General features: G+C 47.0%; 1 protein-coding gene across 9 annotated transcripts in view; it reads left to right on the top strand.

The window, feature by feature from the left end:
- Positions 1–25,141, top strand: part of syngap1b (synaptic Ras GTPase activating protein 1b) — a 91,132-nt gene that overhangs the window by 39,710 nt on the left and 26,281 nt on the right. For 8 of the 9 annotated variants that reach the window (XR_005114464.2, XM_037454651.2, XM_037454653.2 and 5 more), the window contains 2 exons: positions 20,566–20,657; positions 23,199–23,320. Coding sequence is in view for 8 of the 9 variants with exons in the window: in XM_037454651.2 (XP_037310548.2) it covers positions 20,566–20,657; positions 23,199–23,320 (214 nt within the window). In the remaining variant the exon portion in view is untranslated. Of the gene's footprint in view, positions 1–10,965; positions 11,765–20,565; positions 20,658–23,198; positions 23,321–25,141 lie in introns of those variants that run through there. The other variant, XM_037454658.2, reaches the window with a different exon arrangement.

Below are 25,141 nucleotides of genomic sequence, written 5' to 3'. Positions count from 1 at the left end.
TAATGGAGACTGCTTTGGAAATTATTATGAGTTAAAGTTTTGGAAGCATTTTGGTGGCTCGTTCAAGCAGCTCATTTTACCTCAAAGAATGGGGAATAATGTCAGTAGATATGACTAAAATTCTTCAAAGTACCAAATATATGCGCCTCACGAAACACTTAAGGACTGAAACTCGAGTGGAAACGAAGCCGTGCAGAACTTTTTCCAAGTCTGCAGGCGCTAAAAAAACTCTTTACTTTACGCATACGGTATTTCTCGGCTGCGGATAACTCCACCGAGCAGCTTTATTCACCTGCGCGTCAAAGGGTGAAACTCGCAACCGGATGCTGTTGAACTGTTGCACTCTGGCAGCTTTAGTTCAAACACCCGGGGAACCTTTCCGAGTTGAGGCCCGTCCTCCAACCGGGGTTCAGGTGGGCGAACACCTGACCGACAACCAGATCTCCTTCACCTCTTTCTTCAGTGAGTTTTTCTCACAGCTGGCACATAATAGGACAATTTCAAACAACGGCAGGCATTTTATATTTTCATGCAAAACGACATGTAAATGGTACTGATTACATAAAAATAAAAGGTCTTTCTGGGTGATAACACCCGGCGGGCCGGTGTGATGCGTAACGGACAGTCGCGTCGGAAGAGAAGAGGAGCGAGAGGACGCCAGCGAGCCCCCGGGCCTCGGGTTTGAGTGACGGCTGGCCACCGCGTGAAAGGGTTAGCCAACGCTCCTTCAGCTTCAAGCTTTCAGAGCAGGCATCTTCCCTAAAGGGTTTATTTACATGCCACTGGCCTCTATACAAGTATGGTACATATGGCGTCCGCGTTCATTAGCCTTTGTTTTCCGGGAACGCTGACAGCTTTCTTTGCAGGACTTTGCTGATTGATCTTCATGGTCGATCCCTGGTATGCAAGCTCATCAATTAATTGATAGTGATGATCCACACGGGGGGGATTCTCCAGCAGGTGTGTTTGTAACCCACGGGGTAGTACAGCAGTTGCCACAGGCAACGAGAAAAAAAGTAATTGTATTAATGAGGACGACGCTTCTAGGTTTACTAGTGCAAGAGCAAATAAACCAGCAGCTGACGCCAGCTGCAGGGATGGAGCGATGCGTTATTACTTTGTTCAAGTATCACAGGCGTTTCGTGTACATTTCTGGCTAAACCGCGTGGTTACCAGCTGCTTTGGGGAGTACAATTTCATCAAAACTCATTGAAAGTGTGGCCAAAAGTCTGAAAATGAGTCCCAAGTGTGAGGAGTCGGAATTTGCTTAATCATCCCAATGATCCCAAAGTACAGGGTTCTTTTACATCTGCACATTTTCAGCGGAAATCTAAATTGTCCTGGAGCACCTGGAGTGTGTTGAGACCCTAAATAGAGGCATTGTACTTAAAGTTCCCTTGAAACAGAAGCAAAATATAGAGCCAATTACTTTGGAACAGGTTTTTGTTGGTCAATTTCGCGTTCCCTTCCCGCTGCATCTCACAACCACACCTCATTTTAAGTCTACTCACGTTTAAACTCCCCCAGGGACTCCAAACACCAGTATCACATCCGGACAAGATGGCAGTCGTTTTGTCACCGCGGTGTTCTTCTTCTTTGGGTTTTTCAGCGAAAGTGCACCTGGCACATTCCCGGCCTTTTGATACCAGGCACTTTGCAGCTCCTTAGGCTGAGTTTTTGGGCCGAAGTGTGACGCTCAGGCGCTCCTCAAAAGCTGCTGCAGGTGGCAGCGTGTCTCATTCACTGGCCTACTTTTCACACACGCTTTCCTTGCTATTTCCACCCATTCAAAACCTAGAGTGAGTGATGACTTATGATGAGCGAGAGATCTAAGTGAATCTCATTTCACGCGTGTGAAAAAACAAACAAACCGAAATGGGTTCGTGCAATTTTGTGGCGCCACTCTGAAGCCGGTGGTGTCATAGCACCGACACTACAAGTCCTCCCTTCTCCACGCAGTGGTGCAGCAGCGTTCCGCGAGGCAGGTGCCGTCAACGTGTTTTCTACGTTTGCAATCAGAGTGACTCCTTAATGTTCCTGGTTAGAAACTTGGTCCAACTGGTTCGATTTGATGAGGGCTTTTGAAGGCTTGGATGAAGCTCCTCTCCTGCAGCGCCTGCAGCTTCGCTACGTCGCTTTAGCTCTACTCGCTCTGCTTGTTGAGCACCCACATCGCCCTCTCACGCACCTCTGACTTGGCTGATATGCACGGCCAGTGCGATGATTCCTTAAAAGCTTCCACGGGGACCTTTCGGGTTTGTGTTGATTCTGGCCGCAGTGTTCCCCCCCCCCACCCCCCAACGAAACCTCTCTTTTCCTACATTGCGGTCTGAGTGCAAATCCCAGTGCCGTGGCCAGTGGAGCCATCGAAAAACCATCGTATGTGGCTCCGCATGGACACGAGCACTGGAGACCCGTCAGGAGACGATGGTTTTTTGAAGCATGAAGCTTTTATTTTGCATACGCCTGGCCTCCACACAAGCCAGAAACCCTCCGCATACAGGCCCAAAGCTCTTTTCTAACCTTTAGCTTCCTGCCAGCTCCCGGCGATGCATCAGCATCACCAGGTGTGAACCGTGAATAGCTTGAAGAAAGCAGCAACGTTGGCGCTGTGTTTGGTACAATGGAGTAGATGTAGAGATGCACAAAAGAACCAAGGTGCAGTAACCTTGACGGAGCCGCGGGCGAGTTGGCAATTCATCCGCCTTGTACAAAAAAAAAAAGAAAGAAGAAGAAGTAAAAATAGAACCGAGGGAAGCGGTGGAAAAATCGGCATGACGACGGCGGCTGAGGGGGTCTGCGAGGAGGGGGACGTCGGTGTCCGCTCCGGGACAGACGCACCCCGAGATGATGGGGCAGTTTGGGGATGAGGGAGGCTCTGTTCCTTTAACGGCACATCGATGGGAATTCCACAATGTCCTTTTTAGGGTTGATTTACAAAAATATAGATATATATATATATATACATACACATATAATACAAAGTGTAGAAAGTGCTCATCTATTCCTCATACTCGAAAGCCAGGTCTAATTTCAGTTATGAAATTTAGGGTCTATATTGAATGTTGTTCTGTCAGTCTGTCATCGTCGGGAACTTTGCCGTTTTAATTACAATGCAACAAAGTGAGAGATGAAATAATTGCCTGGCTCCAAGCTTCCCCGAGGGACTCTGACGAGGGAGTGTTTTTAAATTTAGTAAGCTGTTGTTCAATGACAGGGGAGGTTACGTGAATTCAAAGTGAAAGCACTCACACGCGCACCACCCACTGGATCTGCTGTCTGTTTACACACTTCAAACTGGTTCAACTTCCCCTGCTGCCTTATAAAAAAAAAAAGTTAAATCTAAGTTGACTGATTAGTTCAAAGTCTCCTGAGTTTTACAATCGAACCATAGAAAACCAGTTAATTAAAGTCAATTAACTTGAGGTTTTTCATTTAATCAGCAACTGCTCTGTCAAACTGCCACGCATTACATTGTATTATTAATTGATTATATTACAATTGACATTTTCTCAGTTTAAAGAGTTGGTTCCCAGTTAAATTATAAAGGAATTACACACAGACGGATCTATGGAGACTCTCCAACAACGAGAAAATGAGTTTGATGAGTTGACAAAAGATCATCTTCAATGAAAAGTCAGAATGAAAATCAGTTGAATTGATCCTTTAATGTGAAATACCTCCATTGTGTCAGAGACCGGGAGAAAAATTAAACATGGATGAGCAAAACCTCATCGCAGCAGATGTCTGAGGGAGAACAACAGCTGGACCGGGTAAACGAAAGTTAACCTCCTCCAAAGCCTTTTCCCGCTGATGATTAGTCATCGACGACAACACACATGGGCTTTTATTTTTTTCGATTGTCTTTTTCAACCTTTTGATGCTTTTTCTATCATAACCAACATTTGATTAGGAAAACATGAGGAATAATGCATTTTTATATTCTGTGCCGAAACTCCTGCGGCTGAATCCTCAGAAAAAAGGTAGCGCATTGCACTCTTCACCTTTCTGAAACACACTAAACCCCGCTGGTAGCACCTTTTTAAACCAATCACCTCCGCAGAAGGAAACTGCCCCGTGACACCTGACTTTTGCCTAATGAGCGGACCGGCTGTGGGCCCAAAGCTCTGCGGGAGAAGTAAGTCAAATATCTGATCTGAGAGCAGAGAGAACGCTGAGGCAGCTTGTGTAGCCTTTGATACACACATTCTCTTATGCACGCTTGTTTAGAGGAACAGGCACCACAGAAGAAGAGTCTGCACCTTCTTATTCCCCTCAAATGTTCAGGGGAAAACCAAGTACCGTCGCATGCTTTAAAGTCTGCTTTGAATTTATCCCCAGATTCAAAGTACCTCAAAGGGTGTTTGTGTCGATGTCATTTTTTTTTTCTTTCATTGATTCATCCCAGAGAAGGAAAAAAAAAAATAGTGTTCAAATGAAAAGTAGGAAAACTCTGTGGAACGAGCTCGACACAACCAGCCACTGTGCACAGCTCTCCGCATTAATCCCACCGTATGCCAATGGCAAACATCTCCTTCTGCGGCTACCGGGGTGTGACATTAGTCTGCATCTCCCTCTCACTCCCGTCCCCCCCCCCGGGTGAGTGTGTGTACGGTACCGTCAAGGCTCCTTTTTTTCCGGTTTGCACTCAAACCGTCTTTTAAATTGAATATCTGCAATGCAGGCTCAGGAAGAAAGAGGGGGAGGGGGGGGGGGGGGGGTGGTCGGAAGGGGGAAAGAGAAGAGGCCGGCGTTGTTCCGGCCCTCACACCGACTCCGTGTCTCGCTGCTACCTCAAGGCCCCCGTGCGGCGCCGTGCTGATGCACGCTACTCCTCTCCAGGCCGCAGGGGCATGGAGCTCCGTGAGAGAGTGTGTGTGTGTGTGTGTGTGTGTGTGTGTGTGTGTGTGTGCGTGTGTTTGCTCAGCCTCGCTCCTCAACGTGGGGGGGGGAAACCCGCGCGTAGTGCTGGTTCCAAATACACGTTCCCCCCCTGCGTCACCCGTTAACGCGTTTGTTTTTGTTTTTGTCGTTACCTGGGCGAGTTGTGGCTCCTGGTGAAAGTCTCGAGCGCGCGGGGGCCACGTGGTGTGTTCCGCCACAAGGGCCTCTTCTGCACATACGTTCACGTGTGTAGGTGGATGTGACAAAGGCGGCAATATGCTCGCGCTGTCGCGCAGGTTCGACATATGTTTAGTCGCTCGCCTGCTGCGTGCGTGTCTTTAGGAAATGAAAGAACGTCTTGTCTGGGCTTCACACCTCTTGACGAATATTATCTGAAAGTTCCCTCTGGTGAGAGCAAACTTCGCAAGGATCGCGGCGTCCTTGCACTTTTAGATGGATTCCAGGTGAGGTGCTTGGGTAGTTTTCCTGCAGAACAACAGGACTATAATTTTACTGCTTTGGTTTTGTTTTTTTTCCTCCATGAACCCGTAGACTTTCCACTCCACTCCATCTAAGCCGCAGCAGCCTCGTCCCCGAACCGACGGTGACTACTCCGCAGGGTCACATCCCTTCCTTAAAGATATCGTTTCCTTCTATTGCAACGCGGGAAGATTGCTCCCGACAAGGACGCACTTGGCTCGGTTGGATTTGATGGTCACCGCTTCAAATCCTTCCACATTTACTGGCACAGGCTTTCGTGTTGCACAGAGGACTTTGCAATAACTGGATAGCAGAAAAAACGAGGGCTGCAGAAATGTGGTTGTGTGGGCGGCCGATGCACCATTGGCAGGTGGCTGTATTTTAAAGGTTAAAAAATGTAGGCTGCGATTTGGAAGTGCTGCGATTTGAATCGGCGGCAGGCGGAGGGAAAGTATGAAAATCAGGGATAAATAATGAAAAACAGTGATCCTGAGGATGGTTATAACAAGGAAACAGCCGGCATTTGAAGTGAATGATTTTCATACCAACCTGTAACAAGAAGTGACCTTGACCCCGGTGGAGTGGATTTTGACACCACACATTAGGCAGTGAAAACCCTAGCTGACATGTATTAATTGTCCCTAAGCTGTGATGTGATTTTATTTTTTGAAATACCCATCTTTACATGCCGGCCCCCCCGGTCTGCGCTGGCATCCCCGCCGCCGCCGCCCCGCCACAGGCCCAGCCAGGTTGCAGCGTGCACATGTCTAGCCGCGTCCTCCTTGTGCAACCATCCATCATCCCGTCACACGATACAAGTCTTTCTCTGTGGCGCTTCCTGCCATGCAACACCCCCCCCCACTCCAATCTTTCCATTCTCTCTTCAGGGGTCTGGCTGTCACAGTGTGTTTCCTGTTACAACTCTTCTGGTACCTTCCTACGCTGTCAGCCTCAACATCCCGTTATCTAGTCATCTGAAACATGGAGGCTGCACGACACAAGCTGGTGTCTGCTCTGCAGTCCAGGCGAAGCTGATGGAACTTGATCAAGTTTGGACTGGGAGGGGGGATGGGAGCAGTTTGAAATCCATCCCTGGTAGAGGTACTGGAAAGGGAGGGGATTGGGACACTAGTGGGAATATAATTTTTCCCTTTAAAATGATATGAACAGTTCCTGTTGATGTGCACGGAATGTGGCATCCCGGCCTAAATCCTTTTTCTGGAGTCTTGAACTGATGGTCTTTAAAGCTTTAATGAACACAATTTAAGAGCTAAGAGGAAAATGTAATGAAGACAAAAATTATTAAACCCCGTTTAGCATCTTTCATTAACATAAAAACAAAAAATATAATACTTTACAAAGAATGAACTTGAACACTGACCATGTGCCCATAACAGCCAGCTGCCACACTAATAAAACCGTAACGTTATGCCGTGTTTTAATACCTTTTCCCGTCCTTTTAACATATTCGGCTTTTGTCCCGCGTCTGACTGCGTTTGTTCAAAATAAAAGTGCAACCGGAAATGCACCGACTGCTGTAACAAAATGTCTAAAATAAATAAAATAATAGCAATCTATGGAAATACTCGCATATTATTTCACTTTAAGCAGTGCGTCTGAATAAATAGCCAAATGGAAAATAATCCCCACACGCATTTGTGCTGAATTTACACTATTTCTTTGTTGCTGTCACAGCGCGGGGTGCGAGGGCAAGGAGGGAGGACTCAATCGCGGAAATGATGAAAAATAAAAGGATTTTAATGGTCAAAGAACTCGAACTCAAAATCACTCCAACCGAAAAAACAGGAGGAGAAAACAAAACAGACAAAAACAGGGACTTGAGAACACGAAACAAACTTACTTGACAAGAACACATGACACGGTCGACATGTAATGACGCCACACAAGACAAGCGACTCACAGGACTTAAATACACAAGGGAGGTGCAGGTGATTGGACACAGGTGGAAACGATCAGGCACGGCAGACAATCACAGGGGAAGACAGGAAGTGAAGTTACCCAGGGACACAAGAGACATGAAAACTACAAAATAAGACAAGAAGCAGACCCAAACTGTGACAGTTGCCTGAGCAACACCTAATCTACTATGAGGAAAAGCACATTCAATTACATTTCCATGGCAGTGATTAATATGCGTATTGCATTCACGGCATGACAAAAGAGCAAGTCGAACCCAGTAAATCCCCTGGATTTCCACTGGTCTAAATGGTGTGAAACTTGCATTGGAAAAAACGCAGGCATCCTGCAGCTCTGAATCTATATTTAATAATATACTAAAACTACTGGTAATTGAGAGATTCTAAATGTAGGGGGACTATTTCCGTCTTGGGGGGGGGGGGGGGGGGCTGGGACTTCCTGTAGTCCTGTAGAGACTATGAGGTTGCCAGGCAACCAGCAGAGACCCAAGTAAGGTTCTGCTCTCAGCCACGATATAGTTTTACTTCGGATTAAACAAACAAAATATAATGTGCGAAAAAAAAAAGCTTTGTATTCACCGTGACGACATTAGAGTGACGTGATCATTTTCTCACCTCACTCTCAGCTAGAAAGCAAATAAGCCCCTGAAACCTTTAGTGCGTGCAGGGTTGGTGCCTCCACAAACCAAGGAAGAAGCTGCTTTTCAATTTTCAAGCCCATTTGCGCTTAGCGTTTGTACTGGTGATTCATGCCCCCAACCCCCCCCCCCCCCCCGACCCCCGGTAGCTCTCTAGCTGCCTGTCACCTCACATTGTGCTCATTTTTACAACAATAAATCCGCTCCCCTGTTTGCTCAAGAGCACTTTCTGCAGGGTGGTGTCTTGTTTGACCACGCACACCGAGAACCAAAGCCGCGAAGACGCTCGCGGGACAGGTTGGCTTGCTCTCGCGTGGATTGCACGCACGCACTGAAGCTGCACAAATTAAATGTCGTTCTTTTTTTGTGTATGTAGCAACTGAAAAGTGGCAGAAAAGGAGAGCGCGAGAGGAGGCATGCAGAGACCTCATGCAGCAGCGCGGGCATAAGGCCGAGAAGAAGAAGAAGGAGAAGAAGAAAAAACGACACGTGAGAAGACAGGGGGGAAACAGGCGGAGGAGAGGAAAAGATTACTACCATAGTACATCAGGCTTAGCCTCACATCCTTAATGGTAACCATGGAAATAATTATAGAGCACACAGACAGACTGTGTGTTGGAGAGGGAGTGAGAGCTACAGAGAAAGGGAGGTGGAGGAAAAAAAAGACAAGACAAGGCGAGGAGAGGAGGAGAGATAGAAAACCGTTGGGGGTAAAGCAGCGGAGATGTTTGTTGGAATCCCTGGACCCACGTCCCCCCCCCCCCCCCCCCCCCGCGGGGCTCTGCTGATTGGGGACGATTCGAAAATGGCAAACAAGAGTCGGTTTAACCTCCAGCGGCCCGATGTGAGCGAACGCGCGTGGGACCATGGGATGTCTTAGGGATGAGCATGAGTGGAGATCCATGAAGGTCACGTTATTTCATATTTCATCCCTACGTTACCAGCCGTTAAGGGAATCGGTTGCCGCGAGGAAAGCAACAGTACAGTGACACGCAACAAAGTTGCTTCAAACCCTCAGTTGTCATGGAAACTGATCCAAGATACCCTTTGCCCCTCTGAAAGTGCTGATTTTTTTCTTTCTTCCCATCATTGCCGAAAGCTCAATGGTTGGTGGCGTCTTAGTTGCCCTTGATGTCGCTCCCATCCTTCATCCAAAGTCCGATCGCAGCCCACACTGAGGCGAGCGGCGTGATTTACATAATCGGATGTGGCTCGTTATCCTATGGATTCCTGAGCAGCATGAGCTCATGGGAAATAAGCAGGGATCATGCGAGGCAACGGTGTGGGAACTAGCATTCGAATGATTGGTCATGATATGTGTGTGCACTGTGTGTGTGTGTGCGCGCGCATGTGTGTGTGTGTGTGTGTGTGGATGTTTAACAGTAGGCATGGGCAGGTGGTATGCTCTGGGCTTTGTGGATGTATATTGTGTGAGTAATGACAAGCTCGCATGCTTCCCACACACACGCACCCCCCCCCCCCCCCCCCCCCCCCACCACATGCTGAACTTCACACTGTGTGTTTGTGTGTGTGCTAGTGTGTGTGCGCGCGTCTGTAGAAACGAAAGGGAAAACGGAGAGGTGTGAGGGAGGCAAAAAGGAAGAGAGGAGGAATTAGAAAGAGGAGAGAGAGTGATGAGGGCTTCTTGTGGGGCTTAGAAATCACTCCAGGTCCCAGCAGGAATCCGTTTCCAAACATCTCTCTCTCTCTCTTTCTCTCTTTCCTACACACGCAGCGAGAGAGGGAGAGAGAGAGAGAGAGAGAGAGAGAGAGAGAGAGAGAACGGGAGGGAGAGGGAGAGGGAGAGAGAAGAAGTGCAGGGTATCAGCGCGCTGCGGCTCCCTCTCCAAACTGCGCTGCTGTCCACCTGCGCGGGATTATCTGCGTCCAGGCGGCGCCGACTCGAGTCACCGCAGCATCCGTCGCGCGCCATGCGGATTACTTGAGGACGAGCTGCCGTTTCGGTGGGAAGAGGGGCGACGGATTTAGTTTTTAGTTTCCTGTGCTGCCCGTCAGCTTCTGGCACCCGTTCAGTTTTTTTTTTTTTTTTAGCCATCGCGTTTTTTCTTCTTCTTCTTCTTCATACTTCGCTCTCGCCTCAACGCTCTGTGGTTGTTGGTGCCGGTCCACACCGTCTCCGACCAGGACAGAAAAGGCGCAGTGGAGAGCGCGGGGCGCGAATTGGCGCACGCACACAGAGGGAGGCGGACTTAGCGCGCACCGCACCGCGCCGCTCCTTCGCGCACACGTGGACATGGACGCGCGTGCACACACACGGGCGAATGGACGTCCAGATGCGCGCCTCGTTTCTCCTCTGCGTGCATGCATAGTTCTCGTTTGCAAGTAAAGCGTCAGAGTCCGTCCCCCGTCCCCGTCCCCCCCCCGTCCGCCCGTTCGCCCTCGGCAAGTTCATCTACGACGTGCACGAGACGGACACCCGCTAAGGACAGCATCGCAGGGACATTCCCATCTAAAAGATGAGAGAAATTGGCCTCAGCGCATCTCCTGTCGGTCACCGGAATCGCGAGTGCAGGGTCGGGGCGGAGGGCACCGGGGAGAGAGGACAAGGAGACGCCGGGGAGGAGGAGCTCTCAGCCGGACTGCCCGCCGCGGAACAGCCGAAGAAGCGGGCTGCTGCTGCCGGGGGGAGGCGGGGAGAGGATGAACGGTGCCTCAGTGTGAAATTATAACACTCAGCTGGCTTTGGGAGTGTTTGTTTTTTTTCCTCTCTCTAATTAGTCCATGGATGCAAGTTAACGAACAGTGGCCTACTTAATACCTGTCATCCTGTACTCTTATCGCGGTGGCACTTTTGGGTCACCTTTAAAGGAGAAATCCAGCACTTTGAAGTTGGAAGTAAAGGCACGCGTTGCGAATTTACCTGGGCTGTACCTTTTATGAAGAGCCCCCCCCCCCCAAAGGGCGCCTGCACTTCTTTAACTTTGTGCAATGAAGACTTTTAGTGCTAACGTTTGTAGTTGATGAGATAAAATAATACTCCTATTACGTTTATATTGGAACTTTTAGTGTTCCTGTGGTGCTCAGTAGTGAGTTTATGGTCACCATGTTGCACTTGATGGTATTTTGTATTTCTTGAATATTACTTGGTGATACTATTTGTTTAATGTATGATACATCTAGGTAATATATATATATCTATATAGATATTTCTATATATATTCTTTATCATTTTCTGTGATATTTATATGGTATTGTACTTTAGACTTAGACCTCTATAGTACTTTTTCTATCATACCTTAAGAATTCAATAAATCTCTTGAAGGAGCCCTGTTTCCAGGTGCCTTTGCAGTGGCACAGTGTTTATCATTTATATATACGGGCATGGAGTCAATTTCTTTTTGATTTAGTAGGATCGCCCTTGATTCCATTTTTCTTCTCCTTGCTGTTTGAGCAATACGTCAATAAGTCTGGAACTCGAGCGCGGCCTTATCAACCCTCCACGGGACGGTCTCCTGCCCAACAGACAAGTCAAGAGAAACGCACGTGTCCCATGACACTTGTTGGCGGCCGCCAAAAACCGCTCGGTTATCCGTAGACGTCAGTATCACTGTGTGCTTTTGTAGTATTGATTTCAGAACGGACGACGATGCTCGCCCGGAATGTAACATAAACTGCGGAGCCGCTGCAGATTGAAACGGACACACACCGACACCCAGTGGAATACAGTGTGGAAGTCAGTGAATGCATCGTCCGGTCGTAGCTGGCCTCAGCGGACTGTGGGGTCACACGGACTGAAAACCCGGAGACTTTGTCTAGAAGTGTGGACATAAAGCACAACAGGATCCCGCCCCCCACCTGATCTAGGTAGGACAAACCTGTCTTCTTATTTGACCTTTTTTTCCGCCCCCACATGTGTCTCATTGCAGAAATACTCTTCATTATGTTTGCGTCAAAGTAGGGCTGCACGGAATATCTGTTTCAAACGGTATACCGGTATAAGATCTCCTTACGGCTGCAGATTTTTACTTTTTACATGTCATCACAGAGCACCTGGAGGTCGGAGGTACTTGTCTTACGTGTGTTGAGATTAAGTCATGGTTGTAGCTTTATAACAACAATGAATAAACCACAACAGGGTAAAACACCGAGACAATTTGTAACACTAATAATTGTACATTTATGAAAAATTTCCCCGCCGAACTGCATGCTTGGTACAGCTCACAACAAGAAGTAACTCTGTTGCTACATGAAAACACAGACAAAAGCGATACAGGAGGAACAACGACAGACGAGAGATGCACCGACACAACTTGTGCCCAAGAGAGGAGCCGTGTCTGTTTGGAGGGTTTTTGCTTTTTTGAAAATCCGACGTAAGTTACGTTAGATCAGAAAACAATTTATTGCAAAGTCTGTCGAACATCTGGTGGCAACACTAGCAGCCAAAACAAGGTAACAAGCTAACACGCTAACAAGCTAACACGCTAACAAGCTAACTCGCCGGCCAGTTGCGAGCAAGTTGGCCAGCGAACAGATTGTCGTTTTCAGGGTCAATGAATGAATGTGTTTACTTGAAAAAGTAATACCGTGATATAGCGGGATACCGTCAGAATGTTTCTTAATACCGTGATTTGGATTTTTGGCCACACCGTGCAGCCCTACGTCAAAGGAAAACAACGCTGCTGTTGAGAACCTTTAACGGTGCGATTGGGCCTATTTCACAACATGACGTGTCATTTTTACATATCAAACTGTCTTGTTCCGGGGATACGCTCTGTGCACAACATTTCAAATGCCACATTAAATTGTGCTCAAGTACACATATAGCTTTCAACAAACTGCTTCTCTTCACCTCATTTGCACCCGCCACTAGCGCGATGACGTCACTTTTCTCTCGTGTGTTTCTGTGGGTTTGCAGTCCCAACGCGCACCGTCTGCTGCTTCCTCTCATGTGATATCCGGGCAGTAAAAGTCTGCGTAAAGCTGTAGTCATGACGCTGGACGGCTCAGTTGATTTTTGTGAGGGTTTAAAACAACCCCAAAAGGTCCTATAAAAGACCCTGAAGGCTCAATAAAAGACTTGATTGATCCAACACCTGTTAAGTGACACGCTGAGCAGGTGAGGTTCTCACCGTCTGATGTCTGGATGTCTTTGTCTTCCAATATGGGTAAAAGCACTTGTAACGTAAATAACGTGAACCCGACATGACAATTGCATTTTTCTTGTTTCAAACGTAAATGTCAGGCTTTAGTGTCACACTAATTCTCAGTAGAGCAAGAAAATGAAAATCCATTGCTTTCTAGTATTGGCTTGTGTAATCCAAAAACCCTTTTTCGAGGCAAATTGGCTTTGAGAACAAAAAAGCATTGTCCAGAATTTGATCGTCTGCCAACTTGGCTCCAAGTGTTCATGTCGAGTGGAGGAACTTGTGATCAGCTGTCAAAAGTTGGCCGATGCTTCGTTCCCCACTGTGTCATTTTGTGCGTTTGCAGTTACAGTAAGATGTATTTAAAAGCCCCATCGTTCTACTGTACACTTGAGTATTATTGTATGTTCTGTACTCTTGGCTGTTGTGTAACGCTCACACTGGCGATGATTTATTTATGTAACAATGACTTTCTTTCTATTTTAAACCAGTCTTGCGTGGTTCTCCCGGTGAGGGTTTTGCATTGTGGTTTCTATGTAGAAGCTGAGAAGACGAACTGATCAACAGAAGGTTGGTCATCAAATTCTCTTGAATAATCAAGAAAGTGTTACTGCAGCTGGGCATGTGAGAGACATGTTCGAGGAAGAGGAAGACATATCCCAATAGTTAGTGCCCAGTCAACACAACCTCGTCTCACAGCGTTTTACAGGTCAGTTTTCAGTCTCTTTTTAAAATAAACTTCCAGAAAAGGTTTGCTTAGTTTTTCAGTACAGACGGCAAAAGGTTTCCCCCGGCGCATCGGTATCGGACGTCGAGTGAGCGCTGGCGTTCGCTGTCCTCTGTTCCGTCTGCTTCTGCTTCTCAGCGCGGTCTCACCTGTCTCACCTGAAGGTTTCTTTCAAGGGCCTCCCCGGAAAGACTGAGTGTGTTATGTGGGCTTGAGACAAAGTGGCGTCCAGTGAGGCACTTGCTTCTAGTAGTTGAACTTTTTCGTTCAACGATTACATCAAGCAGCAGCATGACTACTTAACATTTAACTGTAAAGGTCTACAGTGTCCAGTCCGTCTGCCCTGCTGTCTTTACAGACAGTTTGAAGAAACACAGTTTAACCCCCTGCTGGTTCCAGGCCCTTATGAAATAGGACGTCCCTTAAATGCCACAAAAAATAGACATATTGGGTAAAAGGATTGGATTGATTTAGCCTTCAAGCAGATATACTAAGCATCCCTCTTACTGTTGTTTTCGTTGGCTTTGTGTTTCCTCACTTGGTTCTGGTTGCACACCGGCTCTCCATTAGTCATGGCCAAAAAGCCCCGGATCCTACGTTTCCCATATGAGCCCATAGCGTCTTAAATCAGACGCTCTGTGCCTGCCTAACACCCACGCCTTTCAAACTCCACGCCTCCGGTTTGTAACACAGGCTCTGTGTCAAAATTGTTAAACCAGAAAATGAGGGTTATTTGCTTTAGAAAGAATGAAACTGACCTTTGTTGGAGAGAACCTGCTGTTTAATAACCAATAACGCTTCTCAAATATTGGGATTTGTGGGATTTTATATGATTGTTGGACGAAACAAGCAATCTGAAGAGGACTATGGGCATTTATCACAGATAATTACTAGACACAAAGATGCTTCCATTATTCATCAAGCATAAATGAACGGCAGATAAACTGAATACTTATTTGTTGCCATCACGTGCCTGATATGGCTGCTCGGCTAATCGGTCCACACACCGCTCACCGTGAGCCTCCACGGGACATGCATCATTCATGGGAACATGCCGGGGCCGTGTCCATTAGCAATCTGTTTTCACAAAACCGCGCCGGCCTTTGATAGCGAGGTCAAGGTCTGCCGAGAGATGCTGCCGCCGTGCGAAGGGGTGCGGGAGGGGGGGGGGGGGGTTGAATCCTCTGTGTTTAAAATCGGCCTCTGTGCCGGCGCGAGCCCTGGATGACAGGCGGGTTATACATTAAATTACGTAACGGGAGGAACGCGGGAGAGAGACCCGCCTTGCATTCGCCGGCTGCAGTTCATGGATCAAAAGCAAACCAGCGCTCCATCATAACAAAGGCAAACACACACACACACACAAAAAAGCCCTGAGCATTTCAGCGCTATTAAGACACCCACTCCCACTCCAGTCTCCATCTCTGGCTCCTGGTCCCCCCCCCCCCCCTCCCTCAGTGCGACGCCCCCTCACACCCTCCCTCCCTCTCTGGTTACCGCTCTCCCAGATGCATTTCCTCCATTGCTCTCTCTCTCCCTCTCTCATCCTCTCTTCTTCCCGTTTTCCCTTTCTCTCTTTCCCTCGTCCTGTCTTCGCTCCACGCAGCGTTGCTCTGGCGCTGCCCCCCCCTACTCCTACACGAACACCTACCCACCCCCCTCCCCTGTTTTTTTTAAACCAACCTCTTGCTCATGTATGTCTACATCCCTCCCTCCCACTCTTTTAACTCCGGCACTCTCTCCGTTCTCTCGGAGGGTCTGAGCTGGAAGCGATTGCCACCCACACGTTCCCTCTTCAGCGTTCTGCTTGACATCGGATTTACATTCAAAATGAGCGGGCGCAGAATTTCACATGCTGCCCAGCACATGGCTGCGCCCGCATGTGAACACGCTGGCTGGTTGCATACATGCATGCATACCATGCATTTCACACAGTACAGTTTGGTTTTTGCCGTGTCGATGGTCATTTATCGCTGCGATATTTGGCCAGTTGAAAACCAATTGATGAGTGACGATTACAAAAATAATATTTTTGGATTGTTGCTTGGACAAAATAACCAATTGAAGGGCAGGCATGTGAGGCTCTTTTGCGACAGTTTAATAAAGCAGCAGCAACGTTAGCCACTGTTACATCAGTTTGTGCTGCCATTTTAGCACCTTCCAATCCAAGAAACTTAAAGATTAATAAATAATGGAAATGCATGGTCGATCGACACTTATACCGTGTGTTCTGATCTGACTTTTAGTATATAATGGTTTGACATTTTGGTATATACGCATACAATGAGAGGATCAATACCGCTCTTATATCGACACAATGACTCTGGAAGCGGAACCGCGACGCCATTAAATCAGCCGAGCAATCGAGACTGGAACTAGCAGGAAATTGGTTTAGTCGCTTCCACATTACAACACATTTAAAGCTAAACTAATTAAAACATATTTAATTCTGCCCATGAACATCAGCTGAATATTGGTCCATCCACACGTGCTGTTAGCTCGAGTCTTTTCCCAGGTGCAGTGCAACCACACGTTGTCTTTTTTTCTCTCCTGTTTCTGTTTGTAGACATTAAAGAAATGAAATTAGAAGGTGAACATGAACAAAGCCTGGATTAGTGTTTGGCACTTGTGACTAGTCTTTATGCTAAGCTAATTGTCACCCTTCTCCCTTGTCGTACAGAGCATGTGCATGTGCATGTGCAAGCTTAGTGAAGCTTAGTAAAGTCTAATAATGACATGAATATGTGGTTAAAACCTAAAAGTCTTATCATTCAAACGCACATTCCTTCGGCCTGCTTACATTTCCATTTACCCCAAATGCGATGATATTTACTCAGGGAGGACAGTTTGTGACGCGTGGGCGACCTGGGGGCTCTGACAGCTTAACCGAGCGGCAGCGGGTGGGGGGGGGGGCTTAGCGAAGGGTCAGTCGCACCTCTCCCCGGTAACCCCGAGCAAGGCCAGCCGAGCGCTCCCCATCCAATCAGATGTCAGCGTAGGTAGCGGATCAGAAGTGCACGACGCGACAAATGCAACCCGCCAGGTGGGAATCGGGTGGTTCTTCCCCGCTGCATCGCGGGGTTCCTGACCGACGTGCACCTGCAGTCCTTCATCCCGACCGAGTTATTAAGCAGCTAAATGAAAGAGACAAGCATGTCTACCTGCCGCAAGACCCCGGCAGCCCTGAGTCACAACCCCCCCCCCCAATCCCCGGTGACACTGTGACACCTCAGCCAGGCCACGTTTTCCAGTCTGCCTTTCATCAACAGGCAACAACGCGCGAATCAAAGAGGCCGTGCACGAGTATCTTCTCCATGCAGAGAGGTGTATGCCACGTTTGAAACTGAAATTTAAGGTACTTCGGTGAGGGGGGGGGGGTGGAAAAGCATTGCCATGGCAACAGAAAACAAAGCCCGGGCTTTGGATCTGAAAGAGAGGCGCGCGATGGTTGGATGGATCCAGACTTTTTTAGCTCCAGACGTATGCTTTTGTTAGCGTAATAAAACCAGGGAAGCGAAAATGTTGAAAAAAGACAATGACCGTGCATTTTCTTTCTGCTTTAATTTGCCACACTGCTCAAATTTTGCCATCGCCATAGCGATGACGGATCCGATGATTTATTCACTGATTCCGAATGAGCCCGTGCTGCCACCCACATCTCTCCACCGTTTGCATGTTAAGTGTACAAAGAGTGTGCGGTGTGTTGTGTTTGAGAAGTGCATTTGGGTCGGCTTTCAATTTGAAGAGTGTCCATTTTCCAGAATGACAAGTCCGCTGCGGGCACCTCTTACCAAATGACAGATAATGCAGCAGGTGGAGTAACTTCAAAAATATAGGCGCCACCCGAACGCATGCGACTGCTTTATTCTGGGCTCAAACGCTGTCCTGCTTTTTGTAAGTGTCTGTCTTTTAAACTGGGGCAAAAAAAAATCAGAGGCAATACTTGTTAAAATGAAAAGGAGGTGGGCCTTTGTTGGATGTAACCCTGTAGAAAACCTCAGGAACAATCAAAGGAGGACATGTCAGCAGGTGTGACTGTTAGAGAAGATAGAAAATGAAAAAAGGGGTTTGTTTTTTGGACAAAACGAGTCGGGAGATTCAATTGGGGATACAGTCCAGGAGGAAACCAGTTTAGTAAGGAGGTTATTGGATGGATGAGAGAAGCAGATGATCGGTCATAGTTTGGATTCAATTCTATTTTGTTTGCTCCAACCTCAAAAAATACAAATGTCATTTACCTGTACTTGTTGTTGGACAAACACTGGAACTGAACCCCTAACAGAAGGTCCACGTCTTTCAACCACATCTCATGTTGAGTGATTAATTAATCTTAACGCATGTCTTAGCTTACAGTAATGCGTTTTTTATTATTGCTCCTGTCGCGTGTCTCGCGGCAATAAGAATATCTACTAATGTGTACTCACCTATGATTAAATATCCATAAATCGATGGATAATATGCTTTGACGGTTCACTTTTACAGTGAATTAATGTAGAAGGAGCACAACTACACACACAGGCTTGGACACTTACAGCGGACTTGCAGTAAAACGTGCACATTAGTATTTCATGTTTGCACTACTGTCATTGGTGTTACTGCAGAGAGGTGACATGCATGAAGGAGCATTTAACCTCCTACACTTATCTCCCTGCACGGTGCTTTCATTGAGAAGTAATCATTTATACACTGCGTGCTATAAACTCACAGGATCATTATGCCCCGTTCTGATCTCAGCCCGAGATGCAAATCAATACAGACACATCTGAATAAGATCAGTGTGTTCTCACTAGGAGAGTCTAGAAATATACATACATTTACAAAAGGTCAATCTGCATTTATATCCCAACATTTGCATCAGTCTTTTTTTCAAAATTAAGAAAGTAAAAGCCTCCGTGGCTCTTAGGGATTCTAGCTCAGCAGTTTTCTTATTGAAATGTAATGTGATTTATATCTGTATTAACTTAAATGCTTAGAATAGTTGTCCTTAAAGACATGGAGTTAATTAATCTACTTTTTTTTAATCAACGCGCGAGGTCAGTATGCAGAATTTCTCAACATTGACGCTAATGTTTTTCAGTGATTATGTGAAATGAAATAACATGAGCTTCCAAATCACACAACACACGGGTCCGAGTCTGGGGCCTTAAGGGGCTGTCCGAGTGGGAGGTAATGTAGGGAGGTAAAATGTAGAATACTATTTATTATCTTTGTTCACATGATCACATGATTTGGGGCGAAACCCCCCCCCCCCCCCCCTCAATGAATCGGCGCGTGCTCTCTGCTCATAGTGCACAAACTCATAGGCTTCTTGCTTTTCTGATCTCACTCTCTGGATCTAAACCCACAGAAACAGCCCGAGCTTCAGTGTTCTTTGTTTTAGGTTTTTTTGGAGTGCTAAATCACCAATCTGCTTGGCACAACCGGGCTCCTCCAGGACAATCTAATTAGTTTGGGAAACAATATGTTCTCAAGCGGTTCCTGATATCACTGCTCTGATGCCTCTTAAATGGGTCCAGTTATGGTGTGTTTTAATGATGGCGTCACCTCCGGCCGTACAGGGCAGCACCCACGACGTGCCGCTGTTAATTGACTCTTCTTGCAGAGTAACAACTGAGGAACTGTGATGAATTAAAAATATTCGTGGGTTCAATTCCTGAAATGTAGTAATCAGTCCTTTCTTGGAATTACCAGCTACTAATTTTCTGTCATTCGGTGTCAATCTTCTTATAAGCGTTGGTTGGAGTCTTTCAAATGGTAAAAAAAAAGCTTGCAATTATGTAATGCTCTTACAAAACACAATTTTGAGGAGATTCAAATGAAATGCCTTTCGCTGCGAGTACCGTCAAGTGCTAAAAGCGCTCTTGACACAATGGTGCTGGATATTGAGCCCCCCCCCCCCCCCCCTCAATCTCTTACCAACCCTGTGCTCTCAGATTTCATTTAAAAGACTCCACCGTTCGGCCTGCACAGTTTGATTTGGTGGTTTTGAGGAATAGACACTGGCATTGTTTGAGGTCTGGAAGGCAACAGGCACCTTAAAAGTCATCTTCTTCCCTCCTGATGTGGGGGGGGGGGCAGTTTGGATTGCGGACGGACAGGACGGGCTTTTTGCGGTGAAGAGATTGCTATTTGGACGGGTAAATGAAAGAGGCAGTGAAAAGAGAGCGGCGACGGGGGATGAAATAAATACAGATGAAGGCAATGTGGAGAAAATGGAAGGTTCTAGGTGCCACACATATTTGAAAGGGGATGGAAGGAGAGGACTGTATGAGAGAAGGAGAGAAAGAAAGGAGACCAGGGGATGAGGAGAGGTAGAGTGATAAATGCACTATTTGATTTATGTAAAATAGCTGCGTGGGAGAAATGAGGTGTGTGTGTGTGTGTGTGTGTGTGTGTGTGTGTGGGCCTGAGTATTATGGTGACAGCAGAAGCTGAGAGCCAAGTCAGGGTGAGATCGGCCGCAATGCTCCAGAAATACAATTAAATTAAACCAACAAGCAAATGTGACCAACTCAAATGTGCAGAAATGTAAAACTTTGTCTTTGTCTGAAAAACGTATTTGAAAAGAGTTGTTTAAACATCTGAAGAGCTCTACCTGCCTTTGAAAGGTGGGTCGGATCCTGTAACTTCACTTCACCAGCGGGTTGAAGATGACGTCTGGGGCCAAATCATTTGTTGACTCATCGCCCAAACGTCACTTTCATCATCCAATGATCACCTGCCCCCCCGAACCCTCAATAAGTGCTCCCCCCCCCACGACGAGTCTCACCTGTTCTACCTTTCCTCTCTCTTAGATCATCGCGCCCGGCGGAAGAGCATAGCCATTGGGAAGCAGCCCAGCATGGAGGTCCCTCCCACCGCCCCAATTCAACCCTTTCGACAATCCGTGAGTAACCCCCCCTTTCCCCGGCCCCGCTCGCTGCCCCCGTCCCTCTCGCTGTCCCTCGCCGGCACCCCGCCCCGCCCTTTCCCCCTCTCCCTGGCCGTCTCCCCGTCCCTCCCCCCGTGCCAGCGGCAGCGAAAGGGCTCCAGGAGGGGGCCCGGCACGCCCCCAACGCCCCTCTCGCTGCCCCTCTCCCCCTCCCTCACCCTGCCCCGCTCGCCTGCTGCCTCTTCCTCCCCCTCCTCCCCCCCCTTCTGGTACTGGGGCGGAGGCTGGAGGGCTGCCGGGTTGAGTCCAGCGGCGGGAGGAACGTTTATTGCACCACTTCCCCCTGTTGAGGTATGTGACACAAACATGGCTGAAGCAGAGACATTTTAATTTCATTTCTTAAAGAATATATTTATATATTTGATATATCTAGAATGGACTCTCCTGTGATATTCACAGAATCATTGGGACGATAACAGGCCCGAGTGTGTGTGTGTGTGTGTGTGTGTGTGCAAGACAAGTTATTGTAAAATGCATGTTCTTGTTTAGGGAAAAGTAAATAAAAGTTTTTTATGTAGTTTACATCTTCTTGTGGTTATAATTTGCGTAATGTGTGTGTATATAATCATTATTAGCGTAGCATTATTAGGTAATGTTTCATCTCATAATAAAGAAATTTAAAAACAGCATAACAGGTTACACCTGTTTGACTGAAGTGAATGTGACTTGTAGTGAATGTAAAACACCTGGTGGGATTCCTTAATGTCAACAAAACTGAGGTAATAAAAAGAAAAGTCTTTTTTTTTTTTTATGCCAAAGACATCTTGAGGACAAGAGGGAGCTGGCGGGCAAAACACATTTTGTCTGCGGCCAAAAATAATCTGTTTATTGTTTTATTCATGGAAATAAAAAACTCCCAATCACAAGGTACCAAAACGCGCACATGAAAGGGCTTAAAGGACGGATCGGTGGCTTTATTACGTTTGTTCCCGTGTTCTTTGTTCCCCCCCCCCCCCGGCTCCCTGCCGCTATTTGTGCTGCTCTTTGCACACAGTCGCTGTGAGTGGAGGAGGCAGGAACGCAGTCCTCCTTCCCTTCCTTCACACCTCCACGAAGGCAAATGAATGGTGACTGTTTCCGTTTAGATATTTTAAATTCTCTGATTTGGAAGACGAAGCCTGATCCCCACAGGTTAGAGTCCGTGTCGTGTGAGCTGTGGCGTTAACTGTCTCACATTATTATCCCCCCCCAAAAAAAGGCCCGGCATTGAAAATGTCATTGAAAGTGGCCTTTTGCTAACAAATTGTACTTCGAATAAGTGAACACATCCATTTTGCATTAAAAAATCTCCCTACAGTGTATTTTAGCAGGTGTTATAATTAGTATTTTCATAATCATTTAAATTGCAGATAATTACACAAACAAAGTACCCAGGTCTATGTGTTTTGTGACACATCACAGTCCCCCACCCACCCACCCTGTTTTTTTTTTCAACATTTACCTCCCTCTATTTTGTTATTCCGTGCTATTTTCCCTCGATGTCTGCACTGAATGCTTTTACTCTCCGAGACTTAAAGTGTCGGACGGAGAGGCTTATCAAATCCGATTTAGTCACGCGGGCCATTAGCTTGGAACCGGCAGATGGAGCCAAGTGTTTAGTCATATCCTCAAGACAGGCTTCAAAGCCATTCGCCTCATGCCAGATGATGAGGTGTCATTTTCCCTGCAGTGATTCTCCCACTCGGGGATGCGTTTGTGCTGTAGGTACATGAGTGATGTTGCCGAGAGCTCAAGAGATTCCCTTCAGGCACCTGAGAAAGAAAAAAAGCACAAAGTGATCTGAAGTTACCTTCACAGCATGAAAACCCACATTTGTGGTCCGCGAAAGTAACAATGTCATTGTTTGGCTTTTAAAAAGGCTTTTTGAAATGTCACCGGAGTGGAAAATGTCACCTCTTCCAAGATACATTTGCAAAAAAAGTCATTTGCGGCACACGTCACAAGTGACAACAAAGTCAAATAGGTTTCTTTAGAAAGATAAACAAGCTAAATTATTCTAACGTTTGGCAAGTTTCTTACTTGATTAATTCGGCTGATGTGAATCCTCTCCCAGGACGTATCCCACAGTTCACCACTTCAGTAGCTGGCGGGTGGTGCAAGCTCGAGCAAGGGGGGGGTCACGCTGGGAGGGGGGGGGGGGGGGGGGGGGCAAGCGAACTGGACCGCGCGGCTCAGCACTGCAGTGGACACGCGATTCACTTGTTCATGACAGATGTACCTTGTGCTCTCTCCCGTCACGCATCCTGTGTCTCATTTGTCTCCATCTGGTTCTGGTGTTGCTTCAAAAAAAAAAACGCCAACACAAACCCCCACCGAACCCCCCCCCCCCTCCACCCCCGGGGATCATTGTCACCATCCTCCTCCTCCGTAAACCACCCTCCCCCCTCCCCCCCCCTGGCTCTCTCCCCGTCCCCTCGTCTTCTCCTACATGCTTCTGCCACTGTCCCCCCCCCCCCCCCCCCCCCCCTCGTGGTTCTCCTCCTCCACCCGCTGCAGAGTTTCCTCAGTAGGAGGTTGAAGGGCTCCATCAAGAGGGCAAAGAGTCAGCCCAAGCTGGACCGAACCAGCAGTTTCCGCCACATGATCCTCCCCCGCTTCCGCAGTGCCGACCAGGACAGGTCAGTGAGTGAGCGCTGGGGGGGTCTGCAGTCGCCGCGGGGGGCAGGGGGGGAGGGGGGGTTGAACCTGCCGTGTCCGGCTGCTTTCTTCTGTCCTCACGTGCGTCACCTGCTTTCCCTTTAAAGGGACAGTTTGATTAGACTCAGCAAAGAGTAATCATGTGATTATTTTAGCTATGCAGAGTGTGGTTATGATGACAATGGTACATTAAGATGTCAAACCTTTCCATCTCTTTCTCTCAACCTCGATTTCATTTATGTCTGTTTATTTGTATTATATCTTTCCGACTCCCTCACAACCACTTTCTATCTCTTTCTTTTTCTCACCTATTTTTATCTCTTTTTTTTTTTTTTTTTTTTTGATCCATTCCCATCCACCCGTTCTTGTTTACTTTACACTCAAAGTGTCACTTGCAATGAAAAAAACCTCTCGGCTCCATCGCTGTTTCTCCTCTCTCCATGGCAACCAGCAGACGGCCATACGGCGGCTGTCCAGACCATAATGAGTCGGTGGGAGATTTGCTTAATTCCACCTTCTCATCAGGCGCTGCGGCACAAGACCTACACCGGTCATTTCTGATGGAAAATGGTCTCACGGTGCCAGGTTGTTGTTTTTTTTGCAGAAGTTTGCTCTGACAAGTTTGGATTTTGAAGGAGAAACAGGAGATTTAGGAAATAATACACTTCCACATCAACTATTACGATCCCAGTAAGCTGCATTTTTCGTGTAAAGGTCACTCGTGTGTCCTTTTATTATTACGTTTCATGAACACTTTGAGTAAAGCCTCTTGCACAAAATAAAAAAACTGACCCCTCCCATTTCTGTTTTAACAGCAAAATTCCTTAGAAGGGCCGCAGCGCTTTTACAGTATTTTGTCTCTAACTGGATCATTTGGCCAAGTGTCGCCATAAAATACCCTAAAAATATCCCACAATTCATTAAAGCCCAACGTAATGTCTTCAAGACAGTTTGTTCCATCCAACCAAGAGTCCAGAAGCCCAAAATATCCACTTTCACTTTCCACTTTCATGGTCCACACATTACAGGCCTGAACTTTTTTGCTTTAAAGATGGTTCAAATCGATCGCCAAAATAATCTCCGAGTCATTTTTCTGTTGCTGAACGAATAAATGAGCTCCGAGCGATCGTTTTGTCCACTCAGTCGATGGTGCAGTGAGGGGCCGGGGTGCGCCCCCACGTGGTTCATCAGCTCTCCGGGTGTCTCAGGAGGCACAAAACGGGCTAAATAGGTTGGATGCCAACGTCTCGGCCCCCGGATGTGTTTTCTCTCAGGCATGTCGGGGAACATCTGGAGTGTTGATCATTGTTATTCCCTCTTTTTGTTTTTTTTTTCCTCTTTTTATTCATCCAGAGAGATTTTGCTGAGAGGAGCTGCTGCTTTTCAACCAGTCTGACATTCACACAGCCATTAACGTGCCTCTGAGCCTCCCGAAGAGGCTCTAAAATAAGGATATATTGTTTTTTCTGTAAAACATTTTGTTGTTACAAATACCCTAAAGTTTCAGAGCTCCCTTCCTATGAAACACTTTGGGTCCCCCCCCCCCTGTCACATAACTCACACATCTTTATTCTGTATGTGCGTTTCAGTGTCCCGGGATGACCTGCAGGAATATGTCATGCGCATATTTTAATTATCAATTAGTCTGTTGAGTACCTTGCACATTACTTGTTAAGAAAAACATTTTTATTTCCACGGATAATTTCTCAATTCATTTTTGGTCAAAACATGAAGATTTTCAATTTGATAAAAAACAAAATTGTCCTCAAATTTGAGCAGTTGTGATTGACAGGTGGGTACCA

Source organism: Pungitius pungitius, chromosome 11 (assembly GCF_949316345.1).
Source record: "Pungitius pungitius chromosome 11, fPunPun2.1, whole genome shotgun sequence".
NCBI classification, from domain to species: domain Eukaryota; kingdom Metazoa; phylum Chordata; class Actinopteri; order Perciformes; family Gasterosteidae; genus Pungitius; species Pungitius pungitius.
This window is presented reverse-complemented; position numbering and strand designations above follow the sequence as displayed.